At 49.8% G+C, this 19,148-nt stretch overlaps 1 protein-coding gene across 2 annotated transcripts in view; it reads right to left on the bottom strand.

The window, feature by feature from the left end:
- epb41l5 (erythrocyte membrane protein band 4.1 like 5) overlaps positions 1–19,148 on the bottom strand; it is a 41,769-nt gene that overhangs the window by 10,164 nt on the left and 12,457 nt on the right. Inside the window, exons 8-18 of one of the 2 annotated variants that reach the window (XM_064326728.1) lie at positions 17,533–17,653; positions 16,578–16,665; positions 15,759–15,847; positions 15,059–15,149; positions 11,554–11,723; positions 10,445–10,551; positions 10,108–10,126; positions 8,736–8,775; positions 8,382–8,509; positions 1,753–1,928; positions 1,083–1,174 (exon numbers count right to left, since the gene is read on the bottom strand). In XM_064326728.1, coding sequence (XP_064182798.1) covers positions 1,083–1,174; positions 1,753–1,928; positions 8,382–8,509; positions 8,736–8,775; positions 10,108–10,126; positions 10,445–10,551; positions 11,554–11,723; positions 15,059–15,149; positions 15,759–15,847; positions 16,578–16,665; positions 17,533–17,653 — 1,121 coding nt within the window. The remainder of the gene's footprint in view (positions 1–1,082; positions 1,175–1,752; positions 1,929–8,381; positions 8,510–8,735; positions 8,776–10,107; positions 10,127–10,444; positions 10,552–11,553; positions 11,724–15,058; positions 15,150–15,758; positions 15,848–16,577; positions 16,666–17,532; positions 17,654–19,148) is intronic. The other variant, XM_064326729.1, reaches the window with a different exon arrangement.

The raw sequence follows: 19,148 nt of genomic DNA, 5'->3' as shown, positions 1-19,148 counted from the left end.
TGAGTCAGGAGCGCACAGCTCTCGCTCTGAAGCCCGGAATGGAGCTACACTCCACAGTAAAGGCTGAGGGCCCGGAAGCGGACGCTCTGGGGGTGCCACCTTGTAGCCTCGTAAAACTGCCCTGTGTCATAACCACTGTAAACTGCACACTACACACTAGAACTCCACTATGCACACATCAGAGATCACAGCTGCTCAGAACGCTTGCTGAGCGCTGGTTCTGACAGCGACGGGTCTGACTCTCTACATATCCCCAAACTGGACCAGTTAAATACAAACTCAATTACAATATAGTTCACACGTACAGTAATAACGTTAAAAAACGCACACACACACACACACGTGCACACGCACATGTGCGCGCACACACACGCACGTGTGTGCGCGTTTTGTAACGTTGTTACTGTACGTGTGAACTATATTGTAATTGAGCTTGTATTTAACTGGTCCAGTTAAGGGATAAGTACAGAGTCAAACACGGTGCTGTCAGAAGCAGACACACACATCTCCAGCTGGTCATCACTCTCACGTCAGCAGACGCGTGCAGACGGCCAGACAGCGAAAGCAGACAGACAAACCGGAGCTTTAAACGAGCCTAATCCTGAAACAGCCTCGTTAGGGCGAGTCGCATTATCAAGACGCGGTTGTGTCCTGCAGCTTTAAGAGAACAGAGGCGCTCCTCCTCCTGTTTACAGGCCTCACCGTGGCCATAGTAACCTGCAGACTGCGGGCTCTAATCTCCTTACGCAGGGGTCATAATCTTCAGCAGAGCCCACTAACGCAATATTCTCAGGTAGCACCAAAAAGAATCTGCCCACGGGCCTCCATATGACTAAGCACAAACAAATATGTTCAGTTGCGAAAACAGTGGGAACAAACAGCACGAAAGAACAACAACCATTATCCTGCTTAGGTGGGTAAATAAAATACTGTGGTGTTAGAACGGGGGGGGGGGGTACTTGCGCCCGCTCCATTTGCATGCTGTGTGGCTGGCTTTGTTCCCAGCAGGCTGTGGGGCGAGCTTGGTTCCCCCCCCCCCCCCCCAAACCACACGCTGGCTCCTTCCGCCCGACCGCACTGACCTGGTTGTTCATGTTGAGGTTGATGTTGGATCTGGACGCGGCCGAGATGGGGGCGCTATCGAGCTCCAGCTGCTTCAGCCGCGCCGCCGCGTCTACGGGGGGAGGAGCAACGATCATGACCAGCGGTCACATGACCCCCTCATTACACCCAGACCCTTATTAAACAACCTGTTCTCACGTTACCTACACCCCATTTCATTAGACAGGGGCACCAGAGAAAGGACAGCTTTAATATGCGGTGGGCAGCACACAAAGTCCAGCTCTTAAGAAATGTACTGATGATAATAGGCCACAATATCAACACTTTTATGAGCATTTGCTGAATGAGTGTTCCCGGTCCCCATGGATACAGGTGTGTGTGTGTGTGGATGCGTGTGTGAGTGTGTGTGTACGTACAGTATGTGTATGTATGTGTGTGTGTGTGTGTGTGCGCGCATACAGTATGTATGTATGTATGTGTGTGTGTGTGTGTGCATACAGTACGTATGTATGTATGTGTGTGTGTGTGTGTGTGTGTGTGTGTGTGTACAGTATGTGTGCATGTATGTATGTATGTATGTATGTGTGTGTGCATACTGTATGTATGTATGTATGTATGCACGTGTGTGGGCATACTGTATGTATGTGTGTGTGTGTGTGTGCATACTGTACACGCTCGTTAGTATCTCACCGCAGAGAGACACACTCTCCTCTGCCGCTGCGGCACCGAAGGCCGCAGGAACTGCACTGGATCCAGCTTCCTCTGGAAGGCCCGCCGTTGCCATGGGAACTGGAACTCTGATGACCTCATCGATGCACGTCTCCAACAGGTCCGTGGTTTCCAGCAAATCAGCCACAAGGGGTTTGCTATGAAATGTAGAGGAGGTGGGGGGGGGGCAGCATTAACAAACCAGGACATTCACCAGCCCAAAACCCCCCCCACAAATGTGTACCTTTACGTGTATCTTTAAATGCTTACCGGCAGACTGCTGAGGGGGAGCCAGTCCAGAGGAGACCGCGTGATCTGGGGCGAGATACCCAGAACCAAATGGGGCAAGGTTCTGGCTCGAAACACCACCAATATGACCTGACCTTTGACCCCTTTGGGCACCAGTAGGGGCCTGATTTAATGCAGCGATTGCTACATGTGAACTGTACAACCTTACAGGGTCCAAGTTGAACTATGCGGTTGTTCCCTGCACTTGGAACGGTACTTCTCTCTAGGGTTTTCGACACACTTGTTCCTGGTTATGGTTATACACTTTGTTGTACGTCGCTCTGGATAAGAGCGTCTGCCAAATGCCTGTAATGTAATGTAATTGACAACGGCCTGGAAAACACCCACTTATTAATAATCTTATCTTTTTTTTTTTATCCTGACGGATACGGGTGAGTTCATGTCGTTGGGTGTCTTTATTCAAATGTCATGGTCAAATGGAGCTGAAACCATGACTGGTGTGTCTTGTGTTGAAATGAGGCCGACTACTATTACGTGGGTCACGGACTTATTCCCAGGTCACCTCTCATTTCGCCATGAAGAAACTCAAAAAAGTCACGTTCCCCTAGATGAGCTTCCCAATCCTGTCCCCAAGAAAAAAAAACATTGCCCAATGGATCTAGTTCAAACTCCTTAAATTGCTGATTAATTACACGAATAACTTAGATTTAATAAAGTTGGACAGTTAGAAATACCTCATTTTATAATAAAAAATTAGGACGTATACATTTTTGTTTTTAGGTTTCTAAAATACAGCTAAAAGATAACTGTGGAAAGGCAAACTGAACGGATAACTTTTTGAACTCGTGTCCACAGCTCAAAAACATGTTTGTTTCTTTGAGAGAGCCCCCCCCCCAGGGGAAGCCTGAGAGAGACGGGGCTGTGTGTGGGGGGGCAGCTGGTTTCCAGGCGTCCGGTCCGCGTGGAGAAGAACTCTGACAGGGCAGTAAAACTCTCCTCGGGCTCCGGGGCGTCCTGACGGGGACTTCGTCGGGCCCCGGGACCCTGGGTGCATTCCTCGGTGCGCACACCAGACAAACACTGGCGCACACTCACCACCGGCTGCAATTCACCGGCTCTTAAAGCCTGCTTGTATTCACCACCCACTGGGGGGAATGGGCGGGGGGGGGCAATGACCTTTGATCGGTGTTGAGAACACGGTGAACTCAACAAGCACCTCACAGAAGACACAGTTTAACTTTTAACAGTTAAATGCTAAACGGCACGATGGGATTAGAACGTGAAGATCTGTATCGGTGAAAACCACAGTGAACACTACCACTCTCAACACTAAAGAGAGAAATGTTTACATAACCCCACATGCCACAGTGCGCATGTTAAACCCCCCCCCCCCCCTCCAATGCTGTGAGGGGGCTGTACAAATCGTACACGGAGGAGTAGACAAACGCACGCACACGCTCACCAAGAGCAATGGATATGCACACAAGCACGTACACACACACACACACACGCTCACCAAGAGCAATGAATATGCACACAATCACGTACACACATACAGACAAATCAGATGCGCTCACACACACACGCTCTCACACACACACACACACACACACACCCACTCCAAGAGCAATGAATATGCACACAAGCACGTACACACATACAGACAAATCAGATGCGCTCGCTGACGCACCGCACACCACACACACACCACGCCCCGCCACACGGCCAGCGCCACACACACGCACACCGCACACGCGCACACCACACGCCCAGCAAGACACTACGCCACCGCCATGCCACAGACGCAACACGCACAAGACAGAAGTGCACGGCGCCACCTCATGCATGAAGACAAACTATGCTCCTCCATGGCCCGAATGACTGGAGACATCTGCTGAACCCGGGCCGGATCAGGCCAGCGGTCCTGCCCACCCTCATGTCTGCGTGCAGCGCCCCGTACCGTTTACCTATCGCCTCACGCTGCAGCACACTGCTGGCCCTATGGGGCGGTCCAGGGTGCGAGCGAGGTCTGGAGTCTGAAGCCGCTGCCCTACCACCACCCACAGGAGATGCTGGTCAGTGCCCAAATGGGGGGGGGTATTTCGGCCTGATTGGACGCGGGGTCTCCGCGGAAACGGCGAGGTCACCATCACCGGGAGCGGCTGTGCGAGAGGCCACATTCCACACAGGCAGAGGTGAGATTACAGCCCCTAAGAGGCTTAGACACGACCGCTTTCAGTTTTAAACGAGGGGGGGGGGGGGGGCGTAGATCCCACTACGCAGTAAACAAACCACTGATAATCTTCCCTTCCGGCATCTTCTCTCTCACAACACAAACTGATACCTGCGGGGCAGAGGTGGAATAACAGCGCTCTCTTTATTACGACTTATTATCCAGCAGTTAAATATGAAATACAAGACCGCCTTTGGTAAAAACGTGAATCTGGTTGCAAACAACGTGCTAGTTGATTCGTTTGAAGAACAGAGTGCTAACAAAGTGAGTCAAAGCGTTAATAAAAACAACTCAACAGCGCGTTGGGAACTTAAGACAGAACTGGTTAAGGCATTCAGTCACAGGGAGCAGAACCCAACACAACAAACCACAGGTCAAATGCAAGAAAATGCATTCAATGCTCCTACACCATAAAGGCAAATCACAAACAGTGGTTCCATTGGAAATAATAGCATAATAAAATAAAGACAAAACAACACTAAAAACTGGTTTTAGGAACAAAACAACAAACAGAGAATGGAGAATCCACAGCGATCCCCCCCATCAGGAAGGAGGAGGAGGAGGAGGAGGGGGGTTGAGTAGGAGGAGGACTGCTGATGGAATAGCTGAGATATCCTCAGAGGTGCAAAGGAAGTGTCTGCGTTCCTGGAGAGAGGACTTTGACGGGGATCTGGTTTCAACAAGCCACCCCACTCCCCCTCACCCCACCCCACCCCGATACCGCCGCTCCCTCAGTTCGTTTCGGGCCGCGCCCGTTTCACCTGGCCAGCTCCACACAGGCTGCTTTGTGTCCCGGTCCTTCCACTGGTGACTTTACGGTAGCCGAGGTGCTGGGGGGGAGGGGGGGGGAGTGGGGGGGCAGGCTGGCCTCGCGGTGGGGGAGGGGTTCAGCGGAGGGGTGGAGGGAGGAGGAGAGAGGCCTGAACACAGAGGGTGGGGGGAAGGGGGGGGGAGCGTGAGGTTAACACTGGACTGGAGGAATGTGGTGAGAGAGAAGACAGAAAGGGAGAAAGAAAGGAAGAGAGATAGAAAAGACAGAAAGGGAGAAAGAAAGGAAGAGAGATAGCAAAGACAGAAAGGGAGAAAAAGGAAAAGACAGATAGGAAAGACAGAAAGGGGGAGAGAGAGAGAGTTGATAAGACTGGGAAACAGTCACTCAGATGCCAGGTGACACTGTGGAATGGGCAGAAAGATATGGAGCAGCTTTAGGCATGGAAGGAAAGCGCACACAGAAGTGCACATGCCTGAAAAAGCACACCGTCGTGAGCTTACACCGTGCAGGAGACCCACTGCGTTTCCCCGTATTAGCATTAGCATTAGCGTTAGCATGCGGCGGAGAGCGAGGAGCAGATTTTTAACAGCAGATTAGTGAAGGCCCACGTCCCTGACTCAGAGCTTCTCCCTCGTACACGGAACACCAGAATGCTGCTCGGGTCTCAGCCCGGGTTTGGTCTAACGAAGTCGGTTGGCGCTACTCCCAAAGTCACTCAGGGTCTGACACCAGACTTGAGGTAATGGAGGGGGGGGATATGAGATAAGAGGAGGGGGAGGAGGATCGGGGGGGGGGGGCTGCTAACCTCAAAATCCACCACCATAAACCTGCCTCGGGACACTGAACCACTCCATTCCAGGGCTGCAAATTCCATAAAGGCCTGAGATTTGGGGCCCCGACAGGCCCCATAAACGGCACGCGACCGGGGCCCGCCGCTGACCCCGCGGTCCTGAGCGGAGCCAGATTCGTTGCGCCCCCCGGAACCCGTCGCGGTTAGCACGTTAGCATCACCCGCGCAACGGAAACAACAGATTCGGGTGCCTTGGTTCCTGCAGCACTCTGGGACCTGGGGACAAAACCACCCCGGCTTACTCTTCCAGTATAGGATTTTACGGAACCACTGTACCAAATCACGGATCAAATCAAAGCTCCTTCTCGCAGTGGTAAGTGCATCACCCCTTCATAATTCTACCCCTCAAAGGCTGAGCTTCGGGATTTTTAGAGGCAAAAACAACGACGTCACTTCTACGCTTAAGATTTTTAAGATGTACTTTTATTGAACCCCTCTGCATTTGACCCATCCTTAGTTACCTAGGAGCAGTGGGCAGCTGCCTCTCTGTGCTGCACCCGGGGGCCAACTCCAGCTCTGAGGCCAGTGCCTTGGGTCAAGGGCACCTGCAGGAGCGCACCTAACATGAACGTCTTTAAGTGTCTATGCATGTCTATGCTGCAACCCTTTAAGATAAAAGATCACATTTGTGATCAGAAAGTAATTAACTTGAACTTTCAAACGGAGATGTAACGGTGGCTACTGGTAAGTGAAAGCGATGTGAAAAACTAACACTCCAGAAAAACCTCTTCACGGGGTTCAGTGACTAATACTCCCAGCGTTCCTTGTTTACACCGCTGGAGAGGTGCCAGGCTTGAGCTCGGAGCGCGGTTCAGTCGGGAACACGCCGCGCGCCTCCTCCTCTCCCCCTCCGCGGCGCTAAATCACGTTACATCACGCTGCTATCCGGCCCAAACGAAAACAACGCGGGTCTCGGGGCCGGTAAATTGGTTCACCCGGGCCGTTAAGTGCGATGCTTTACAAGGCTTTTCAATTCGAAACGCCGCCGGCGCGCTACGTCCCGCGTATCGCCTCCCCGAGCCGCGGCCGCCCCGGATCGAACCGAGTCGACTGGAGAAAGCGCTGGGCGGCGGTTGGGCTCCATTAGCTACGGAGGAGAACGCATTAAACTCACAGACCTGCGCTTTACAGCTGCTCACATCCTTAACTATGCCGGCTCGGGTGTCCGTACTTTATGTAATCCACATTTAATTCTTTCTAGAATGAAATACTGTTTTGCATCCGAAGTCTTTTCATGTAGCAGGCTAAGTCCTTTCATGTAGCAGGCTAAGTCCTTTCATGTAGCAGGCTAAGTCCTTTCACGTAGCAGGCTAAGTCCTTTCACGTAGCAGGCTAAGTCCTTTCACGTAGCAGGCTAAGTCCTTTCATGTAGCAGGCTAAGTTCTTTCATGTAGCAAGAGATGCTTGGTCAGGTAACCCATCAATTAGAAGTCATCGCCTTGGGTAGTGGTCTCATAGCATTTACTTCTTGAAGGGCCAGCTCTTGTCGTCTGAGCGGAAAGGGTTAAAGTGAATACTGACGCAGGTCACACGGGACGTGCCAGGCTGACTGATTGGAGGGTTAACCAGGGCAGGTCGTTAGCCAATCACAGAGAGAGGTGCTGAGGACTGAGGGCCGCACCCAAACATAGGCAGAGAGAAGAGGGTCTGCCTGTCCACCACCAAGACAAGGCCACTCCCACCACGGATTTGATTGGTTTGTAGAAGGAAAAAAAATCAACCCGGGGGGGGGAAAGAAAAGCCACTGAAGGAACCCCAGCTGGCAGAAAGAGCCTTGTTGTCACAGAAGATCCCACCCCCAGATCTGATTGGTCAAAGCAGCTGGACGACAGTGAGCGAGACAGTCGCTCTCAGGTAGGCACATACATACCTGGCCTCAAGAGGGGATCGTTCAATACGGCAAGCTAGAATTAAACAATGTGGATCTTTTAAAAAAGAAGGATGCAGACGTCATCACAAACAGAGCAAGGTCACGAGGGAACACTAATAAGCAAGATAAGACACGGTGACACTGTTTCGTTTACAAATGTGCCGAAACGTAATCTCGAAATGACCCCCCTCGCTAAAGTTAGTGTAAAACACCAGATAAGAATACAGGCTCACAGAGCAGAGCGCTTGTTGTATATGTTTCAGTTGCCACCGTAATCCCTGAGGAAGGCTTACGGGAAGGGTCGATAATAATCTTGGATCTGAGGGGGCGCGGTTTCTCGTTTCTGACACGGCGCGGGGGCTAGCAGTTAAATAGCAGCCGCCTGCCTGCTTACTGACAGACAGCCAAGACGCTCCCGGCCAGCTAGAAACCAACCTCACGACTGCTTTTTCAGACATTATCCCCTTCCCTTCCCCCTGGCCCCCTCCCGAAATTGCCATGTTAGCATCCCCCTCCCCCCCCTTTCTGGTCACGGAGGGGGTAGCCGCTTTGGTGCGGGGGTGATTCGGTGTGTCACCGGGTAAGGAGATGGCCTGACCTCGTGCCTTTACTGTATTAAACCTGTGCGGCTGCTCACCCTCTTTTCTCTGATTGGCCGGCTCCGGGGCTCCTGGGAAGGGCTTCGATCTCCAGCGGTCCGGGCGCGGCGGGCGCAGCGGCGGGCGGGGCCGAGACCACGGGCAGGGCGGACCACGGGATTTGGGACTGGAGAAGGGAGGAAAACAGGAAGAGGCAGCTTAGATCAGCGCACGCGTCCCGCTCAGGCGAACAGGAAATGAGCCCTCGCCCGTGTCCTCCGCGCGCGCTACGCTCGTGCCCCGAGGAGCCTGGAACCATCGCACATTCCACCCCGACGGCTCCTTCCCCGAACGATGCTATCCGACAGGCCTTTTTTAAGCAAAACTGATGGAGAACGGCTGACGCCCTTTACCTTGGTCGCTTTTTCCTGGTCCACTCCGTTATTCTGCGCACTGGAGATGAAAAGAAAAGAGGGGAAAAAGAGAGATACACAGAGTGAGAGAGAGGGAGGGACAGAGGGAGAGAAGAGAGGAGATTACTATGCAGCTCAAGTCCAGACTCACAGGATGCACACACTCTTCTATAAAACAGCCTGCTGGTCTCCACGGACTTGTTGCCGATACGTGGGGCACCCAAGGGCGGAAGCCGATAACCTCACATCTCCTATAAACCGCCGTTTGTTTTTTAGGCAGAAAGACAACCGAACCCCAGCCGAAGGGCGAGGGTCGGCCATCTTTAATAACGGCCCCTCCGCGGTCGATGAGGAAGTAACGTCCCCACCGGTCAGGGGACGAAATAAAATACGACTACAATCAAAACAACCAGCGAGCTTCCCATCCCTCACCCGTAATTACAAATCCGTCTAACAAGTCCGTCCGCAAGCCAGGCAGGATGCCGCTTCCATTACTTAAGGGAGCGCACCGCCAGGCGATCATTAAAAATGCATGACTCTGCGAGCGAGTTTAATCTGGGCTGGAAATGAACTTGAAGGTTTCTGGAAAAAACAGTGAACTATGAAAAAAAAACAACCAGAACGTCTGGATGCACCTGGCTTATGTCATGCCCACGGCACTTACAGCGCTGCTGGAAACAAATGCTTAACCTGCGCTTCAGTTTCTAATTACCGCAGACCTGGACTGCCTTTCAACCATTTTATTCAACCAAGGCTGACCTTACAACTTGAACTATTTAATTCACTGTATAATGAGCTTTCCTGGCAGTGAAGGGGTTAAACCAGCGAGCGGAGCTGTAATCTTGGCCTGGCAACTCCAGTTAATCATGTGATTCCATATATCTTTACAGAGTGAAAGTAAAAGTCTCTGGTGGTACACACACCCACCCCCCCACCCCCACACACCCACACCCCACACACCCACCCCCCCACCACACACACACACACACACAGCGGTCCTCCTCCTACCCATGTTATCAGGGGTGGAGGAACAGTCTGGGGGCTTATGAACGTGGTGTGTTGACCTTGCACGCCTAGTCCTGTGCGGTACAGACTGTACACTGTGCAGACACAAGAGATCAGAGCCTGATGATGACCAGCCTCACCCCACCCCAGGCAGAGGTGGGGGGGGGGGGCGCAGAATGAAGCGTTCAGCACAGGCCCCAGGCTCTCTGATGCGGCTTTAGCTCAACACTCAGGATGAGTCAGAGTGTGGAGCAGCAGGGAAAAACTGTGTGTGTGTGTGTGTGTGCGCGCGCGTGTGTAAGTATGCGAGCGTGTGTGAGAGACAGAGACAAACAGAACCCAGAAATGTGACGGGAGGAATACTCACTCCTGGTTTCTGCTGAAAGCTGTGGAGATCAGAAAAGAGAAACATGGTCTTAAGGTTTTGCCATTCACTCAGTAAATATTTATCCTGGTCTACAAATACACAAAATAAAGTCATTTAAAATTATTTTCAGGACAGCAGCGGAATTTTGCTTTTAGACTCCACGAATTTCTGTGCTGCCTCCGCAGATAATTATGAATCTTTTCAAATGATATAAATACGCAGACTACAGCCTGTACAGTAGAACTATTATACAAATAGCAACCGATAGAAAGCGGAGCGTCAGGATTCACAGGCCTCTGCGCTTCCTGTAACCGCATTTAAACGTGGCCCCGCCCACCTCTGTGCTGCAGCGTCCTCCTGGAGTACCGTCGGCTGGGCCGTCTCTCGAACGAGGCCGACCGCCGCGCCTTGTTGCCCTTGGTGGTCTGATACTCGGTCTTCCCACTGTCAGAGAGGCACACAGACACGTTTAGCACATTTGAGCTAGCGCTAAACGCTAGCGCAAGCTAACACAGGGGGCAAATGCAGGGTACCCTAACGAAGGTTAGCAAGCCAAAATGTGTAGCACAACTTCTGAAATAACTTACTTTCCACATTTTTACTTATACTAAAGAACAGTACCTTGAACTGAACTGACAAACAGGCGGCGACATAGCTCAGGAGGTAAGACCGATTGTCTGGCAGTCGGAGGGTTGCCGGTTCAAACCCCACCCTGGGCGTGTCGAAGTGTCCTTGAGCAAGACACCTAACCCCTAACTGCTCTGGCGAATGAGAGGCATCAATTGTAAAGCGCTTTGGATAAAAGCGCTATATAAATGCAGTCCATTTACCATTTACCATTAAAACTCTGGAAGTGGTTGTCTTGTAATAATAGCAGTTAAGTTTTACTCAGGTAAGGCGCAAGATGTAAGAACAAGTGCTGTTTGTGAACAAAGCATATACCTTTCCGAAATGCAAAGATAGACACTTGTGTCTTGCCTAGATAAGGTGGGACGTGTGCCCTGTCAGGGCCTCTGAGGTTACTTGAATAAGGACAGAAGACCAGTGTGTTGAGGGTTACCGTGGTATAAACTCGTCTTGTTTTTGTGATCTTCCAGCTGGCCGGGGTGACACACAATAAACATTCCCTTCCTTTCGTAGTGTTTGTTGTTGTAAATTCCTACATTGTCCTGACTTCGACTCCACGGAAAGAAGCTTTGGCTCATGACTTAGTGTCAAGAAGCCATACATTACTCCACTACTGTTACATCACCGGTTGAATTCCAGTTGAGTTGCCTAAGTGACTGTTGCCGTAATACGGTATCGAGGTGCTCCGGAATGCCGACGCCACAGCGCCAGGGTGTGTAAATACAGCCAGGAAAACACAGTCTTGGACTTATTGCATCAGGACAGAGAACGGCGTCCTGGCGCCCGCGTCGCGGACCGAGCGCGCTCAGTGCGACCCACCTGTATCGGAAGCGGGAGCCCATGCGGATGAACCCGGACCGGGCCGAGCCCTTCTGCACCGGGCCGCGCAGGCGGAAGAAGGCGTGGTGCTCCACCGCGCACTTCCACAGGTGCTTGCAGGCCTTGGGGTGGTCCATGCGGAACACGAAGGTGTGCTCCTGCTCCTTCCCCTGGGAGAGGAGAGAGGGGCCCTCAGCCACAGTGTAACACGGAGGGAAAGCAGCTCCAGTCCTGGGCGGGCCCTAAGTGTGCTGGTTCTGCTGCCTTTCAGCACTTATGAGTCATTAACTGGTCCACTCAACTCGTTTCTATGTTGGCAGCTGATTGAAATAATGTCACAAAAACCTGCAGGCGTTGTAGCCCTCCAGGACTGGAGTTAAACCTACAGACATTGCGGCCCTACAGGACTGGAGTTAAACCTACAGACATTGCGGCCCTACAGGACTGGAGTTAAACCTACAGACATTGCGGCCCTACAGGACTGGAGTTAAACCTACAGACATTGCGGCCCTACAGGACTGGAGTTAAACCTGCAGACATTGCGGCCCTACAGAACTGGAGTTAAACCTGCAGACATTGCGGCCCTACAGGACTGGAGTTAAACCTGCCAGGACTGAAGTTAAACCTACAGACACTGCGGCCCTCCAGGACTGGAGTTAAACCTACAGACATTGCGGCCCTCCAGGACTGGAGTTAAACCTACAGACATTGCGGCCCTCCAGGACTGGAGTTAAACCTACAGACATTGCGGCCCTCCAGGACTGGAGTTAAACCTACAGACATTGCGGCCCTACAGGACTGGAGTTAAACCTGCCAGGACTGAAGTTAAACCTACAGACACTGCGGCCCTCCAGGACTGGAGTTAAACCTACAGACATTGCGGCCCTCCAGGACTGGAGTTAAACCTACAGACATTGTGGCCCTACAGGACTGGAGTTAAACCTGCAGACACAATTCCTACCCACAATGCAGCTGGAGGAAACAGGAGTAACAGAGGCAGACAGTACACAGAGCAGGAGTTCTGTAGAGAGGGCCGGTCCGTTTGAGAAGCAATAGCCGCGTTTCCACCGCAGGAACTATACCCCGGAACTAGGAACCTTTTGAGGAACTCAGTGCGTTTCCACCGCAGGAACTAGGGTCTAAATTTAGTTCTGGGGGCTTTGTTTTACCCCTCAAAACGTTCCTGCTCGGGGGGTAGTACTTTCCGAAAGTACAGGAACCTTTTGGGTGGAGCTTGCAGCGCTGAACATTTCTGATTGGTCGAGTACTCGTAGCATTTGTGTTGTATTTATTTTCCGCCATTACCCGCCATGTTTGAAAATATGCAGCGGCAAACCAATTTATTTTCATAATAACTTCAAATCAAACTTGTATGTTATGCGGCGCAGTAGCCTACTTTTGGTTATAGCCTGTCAACGTCTTGGAATTATAACGTGTGCTCTTCTGTTCTTTTCTTGCTTTAGTATTCGTTTTATAAAATGCTAAGCATTCGTGCTGGGACAGCATATTACGTAGGCTACCAAAACATTCAAACGGATTAATTCGGTTGCTGAATATTTTCTTCCGGATTTTCTTTGTTAGCCCGTTGTAATTGACTCAAAACGTTTGATACAGTTATGTGAGGTATGCGGTAGTTCTGCATAATTATCATTGGTGATACAGTACAAGCAAACTGAAAATCACCTTCCGCACTTTTTATCCGGGTAAAATAACAGGTTAATTCTAGTAATCTTCCCTTTAGCTTTTTCAGACTGCCGTAATTTTACTGCCATTTTTCAATTCCACGAAAAGACCAGGAAGACTATGGACTCATTTATGGTGCATGGTTCGCATCTGGAGGGCACACTTCGCTGCTCGGCTAGCAGTAACTTCGAAGGAAAGCAAACGGTGGCTGTACCACTACTAATTTACATTTTCACGCAAGTCCGAGTTTTCGTTCTATCATTTTGCGATTAGCCTATATGGAATTGACGACGAGAAAGTAATAAAACAGCAAATTGTTTACAACGTGTGCATGTTTTCTGCTGTTAATGAATGTGTTTGAGAGGATATATGAAAATCAATAAATACAAAAGTAACCATATATAGTCATTGTTGGTAACCCGTTGTATATAAGTGGAATAAACCCCTCCGGCCTGTCCCGGTTATTAGAAATTAATGTGGGCTACTTCGGTGGTAGTATGGGGTTACAGAAGAAATCATATGACAGATGGACCGACGACAACGTCAGTGGGCTAATTTGCCTAATCTTCGCGGTACTTTAGACCCCGGTGGAAACGCAGACAACCATTGGCTGAAGGAACCTTTTAGTTCCTGGTAAAGTAGTTCCTGGGACTGAAAGTTCCGGGTAATTTTGGTGGAAACGCGGCTTATGTCCGACTCACACAGGGGGGCGCCTTTCCTACCCCGGAAATTTCTGTCCTTGTGGCTTTTTTTCCCTCAAATACAAACGGACCGGTCCCTCTTCCACAGAACCCTCAGCCTGTGGGTGCAGGATTGGGGGCTGCTCTGGGGTTTCTGCTCGCTCATTAATCTAATTTCAATCATCCCTCACTGAAGAAAAGAAAAAAAAGCAAAGAAAAAAAAAAAAAAAAAAAAAAGACATTCCTTCCTGTGCCCCAATCAGTGCTGCAGCTTTGTGACTTTCCCAGCATTAGCCTGCTCTAGCAGAGGGGCAGAGAGTTCAGCCCTTTGAAAACCCGGTTCGTTAAACCTGGACGTGAAAATGACACGGGCACCGCGATACGCGTCCGCCCAGATCACGACAGCGTCACGTGAAAACAGGAACGAAAGCCAGCGTGTGCAGTCTTGTGTCGGTGTTGACAGTCAAGACTTCTACGTTTGGTGCCAAAACCACACGCGGGCACAAACACCGCATTCCACCTGGTCACAATGCATTTCATCATCGAACAAACAAGTTCAGAAGAGTTCCAGCTAAGAGCCGCTCTCAGAAACATAATAAAAACGGTTAACACCAGGGCAAAGTAAAAGCGATGAAGTGACTGTAGAATTTAGACACTTTTCACTCGCGTCCAGTTTTGACAGAGTGGGTGATAAAATGGCTGCCCCTCTACCTCCCCAGCACTGGCCAGTGTTCTTTTACACAGTAACGGCTCCCTGCTTCACAGAGCACCAAGTGCTGCACATGCCACACATGCCTGAGAGAGGAGGGAGGAGTGAGGGAGAGAGGGAGGGAGAGAAGGAAAGAAGCAGGTAGGGAGTGAAGAGAGGGAGTTTTATTAACTCTGCCTGGAGAGATGCCAGCAGACCAGGCCGCCCTTTACCAGACACACAACATGGAGGGAGCTGAAAACCTTGCTTGCACACACACACAGGCACAGACAGACACACACACACAGCTAATGAGCAACTTCTTTGAAGCCAGATATGAGTAGCTGCAAGACCTGTACTGTCCTGTGTGTGTTAGAGCAAAGTGCAGTCTGTGGAGAACTTTCTGGTTGTTCTGGTAGTAGCGGAAGGATTGAAAATTCGTAGCAAACTTTACCTCATCTGTCTCCTGCATTACCTGCTCATCGTCCTCAACCACCACCAGGGTCAGCTTGCTCTTCTTGAAGTCCAGACGGGTGATCTTGGGCCTAGGGAAGAATACACAGACACACACACACACACAGATACAGACACACACACCACACACATTAATCATCAAGACACACACAGATAAGTACATGTGGATGTGATTCTGTGGTTGTATGCCTGACCTGAACATCAGCTCCCACTGCATCAATCCCTGCCATTATAAAGGATCAAAGGTAACTACTGGTGCTGAGAACTACAAAACCCAGCAGCACTGCATGGCCCCGTTCCTGCAAGACTGCAGAGACCACACATTCCTGTACCACCCAGGCACCCATTAACCACCTGAGCTTCAGTCTCAGGAGAGCTACCGACTCCAGAGACTGGAGAAACTGCAACATTTGCAGGCCTTCTGATGGTTTCAATCAGTAAGTGGAACTTTCTCAGATGAACCCTTTCATAAACCACAAGCCCTGCAGATTATGAAGAGGCAGAGAGGCACAAAGAGCACAGCCATAGGTTCTGCACTGGAAAGTCTGTATGTAAATTGTGGACAGTGTGCTGGAAAGATGGGTTCTGGACAACGTACTGGTAAAATGAGAGCATGCCACGCATGCAAACGCAGAAGAGTGCATGCATACATGTGCACGTGCACGTGCACAACCCCTCACCAGAAGAAGAGTCCGATCTTGGTCTCGCCCTCAAACACCAGGACTCCCGTGGGGGTCAGGCCCAGACTGTACTCATTCCCATCTCGAGCCTGAAGGGGGCGGTATACACACAATCACATTTTAAACTCATCGCTTGCTGAACAAATAAATACACTAGGAATCATTCAAAAAATGTTTCGCGCACGCATTTGCACTGAAAGGTAACGTAAACAAACTAAACTTTAGTTATAATGAGCTCTCTAGAAAGCATTGACATCCATATTTTTATCATTGGTTGCAAGTCTCAATCTTGTCATTATGCAAGATGATATATTTTATCGTCTGCCAAAACGAGATGCCACATTCTATTCTGCCAAAGCATCTGATATTCAGTTTCTGACCTGTAATTGTCAGTAAACAGAAACCCTGCAAACCGCTTTCCATTTTCCAAGAGCATCTGCTGTGCTTTCAACTGCCAACAGCAGTGATTGCTTCCTCAATACAACTGTGATAGATGAAACGGCCATGAAGAGAGTTTTGGAATTTTTTATTTTTGTGGAAGGTGTCTATGGTATTGTTGTGAAAGTCATCTATGATATTGTGCAAATTATGGTACTGTTGTGTTAGGTTTTCTATCACATTGCTGTTGCAAGTTATCTATGGTATTGTAGTGCAAGTTATCTCAGGCATTGTTTGGCAAGTTATCCATGGTATTGTTGAATGAGGCATCTATGCCATTGTTGTGCAAGTCATCTATGGTACTGTTGTGGAAGGCATCTATGGTATTGACTGTTGTGGAAACATACATGACTTATATTACTGTAAGGAGCGAATACTCGCCTTGACCATGTGCATGTCCACTCCATACATCTCCAGCCACTTGGCCTTGTTCAGGTAGTTAATCTCTGCCTGTGCAGGAGTCTGGCCCCTGGTAAAGTCATAACACAAACTCTCACACAACGTTGCTATAACATTTAAATCACACTCACTGGGAACATTAGGAGCATGTTTCCGACTACATGGGGCGAAAGCCCCCCCCTTGGCCAAAAGCAAAAGGAGGTGTGGTCTACAGAGAGTGAGCGCTCCATGTCCCTGTTGGAGAACCCGAGCGATCATTCAGCCAAGCCAAAAGGAACCCCAGTTGAGAAAGATTTACCGGTTAAAACTCCCCTTACTAAGGTTACCAACTCGACAGCAAAAAGCTGACAGCTGACAGTGGAGGAAGTCTTGACGACGCTCCTTTTTACGTCTGAAGGGGCCGTTTTAATGACTTGCACATTTCTGCGCCATCAAAGGCTAACCAGGGGCTTTAGAGGTGGAGTTTAATAAAGGCACAAAACAGACCACATGTGTTCCAAATTTTGAACCGAGACAGGACACCTGCTAGATAAGCTCCCAAGACCCTTCTTCCTGACTCCAGCAGGGTCAAAGTCTGGGCTCTGGTTTATGCTCTCACCTACACCTGAATGTCTTTCTGAGCACGTCTGCGTGTGGAAGTCCCATCTGACACTGATTGCCGGTTTAAAGATATCATGTCAAGGATTTTCTTTGAAAACAAGCAAATCCTTAATGTAATATCTTTAAGCCTTAATTGTGGGTAAATATTAGGGCATATTAGGTGTACACTGCAGAGGTTCTTCCCACACCACTGATCCAGGATCAGGGTCTAATTTCACTTGCTATGTCTGGGAGGAAAGTATGGAAGTTTGGACCAGCTGCTGAGTCTGGGAGGAGGGTCTGGATCGGCTGTGGGTTGTTTGAGGTACTCGGAGCTTTGGAGGACCGTGTGCTTTACCTGCACTCCTTCCAGGTGTTGAAGATGGCCACCTCCATGTCCTCCGTCTGCTCGGGCATGAAGCGGAACTCCGACACCAGGTCCAGAGCATGCTCCGCGGGGTCGCAGTCGCCCAGCTCAGCTAGAACACAGACGGGCGTGGCCACTTAGGGGGAGGAGTCAGGTCTGACGAATCACGGGCCCTAGCTCAGACGCCCTATTCCCCTACTGTCCACTCGCCATTTCAGCACTGAGTGGTCTGACAGAGCCCATCCAAGACCTATTTTAACGAGTTTAAAGCAGCACTACAACTTCAAAGTAAGAACCTCCCAGTACTTGATTGGAGTTTTTTTAGCTCAAAATATGACCCCAGACTAAAACTAGGCATAAAATTCCTCATATGTTGGGGTCCACAGTGAAGTGAGGCAGTTTGAGTATATACTCAAATACCAGATACCAACAGACGCTGTTCATATTAAAATTTGAAGGAGCAAATAATGACACAGAAGACGAAACCAAACTTGATGTTTCCATGAAAAAAAAAACAACCTTTCCATCCAGAACATTTCTGGCATTTTGTGCACACAGTTTTCAGTAGACACTCAGATTGACTTATACAGCTTACATTCGTTGAATGCAATCCTTTTATACAGGGATATTTATTTTAGGGCCATCCTCATGGATCGAAAGGTAGTGCCCCACATGCGAATTAAACTAACAACCCTGGAGTTGCAAGCTCAGTTCTTTAGCCATTACGCTACACTGTTCCCAGGTTGTCAGTGCTTAGGATTACAGAATTTATGCTTTCAGTGGCCATGCTTAAGGTTTTCAGGATATTCTGGCTTTTCTTTTCATTAAATACCAACAGGAGGACTATGTTTTTTTTCAATGGCCTAATTCACTGCATTCTCTTGCTATGCCAGTTACCATTCTGCAGGGGGCAGAGCAGAAGAGTGTGAACATCCTAATACATCAGCAACCACATGTTACACAATAACCAGTGATCACTTTCCTGGCTGAGCCACAAAGCATACTGCACGGAAGGTAGTGCTGATCTGACTACTGGTCAGCAGTTGGTATCTGAAGAATATGCTGTGGTCACTCAAGGGTGCCCAGCTGATCTGGGCCCAAATGGGTCCCACCAGTATCCAGATTCACCCCTTTTAAACGGTGACTCGGGACTAAGAGTTCAGGGTTTATCTTCGGCGAATAGAGAAAGGTGCCCTTTAGCAGAGCGTGGCTGCGCTTTGGCAGAAGGTAAGATGATAGGGTGCAGAGTGAGACTGTGGTGAGACGATGTCAGGGTGTCAGTGACTAAGTAGATAAAGCTCACCTCCGGGTCAACATATCAAATCCTGCCCTGGGGATTATCCTGGCCTGGGGCTCTACTGAGCACGCTCCGCTAACCACCAGCGTCACACACTGTTGCTTTTCGTCCTTTTAGGTCCCGGCCCAGAAAGGACCGGAATGATAATAAGAGCAGCTCGAATATCCATTAAGCACACTAACACATAGGACACACAATGGACTTGAAACCCAAGACTGGGTGACACCACGCACTGCTTAATATAAGCAACTTATAATAAAGCAGAAGCACTATTTAGGAGGAGGAAAGGCTGCGTTGAGAAGCGAGAGCG

Source organism: Anguilla rostrata, chromosome 3 (assembly GCF_018555375.3).
Source record: "Anguilla rostrata isolate EN2019 chromosome 3, ASM1855537v3, whole genome shotgun sequence".
NCBI classification, from domain to species: Eukaryota; Metazoa; Chordata; class Actinopteri; order Anguilliformes; family Anguillidae; genus Anguilla; species Anguilla rostrata.
The sequence above is the reverse complement of the archived record's forward strand: the minus strand, read 5'-3'. Positions and strand labels throughout refer to the sequence as shown.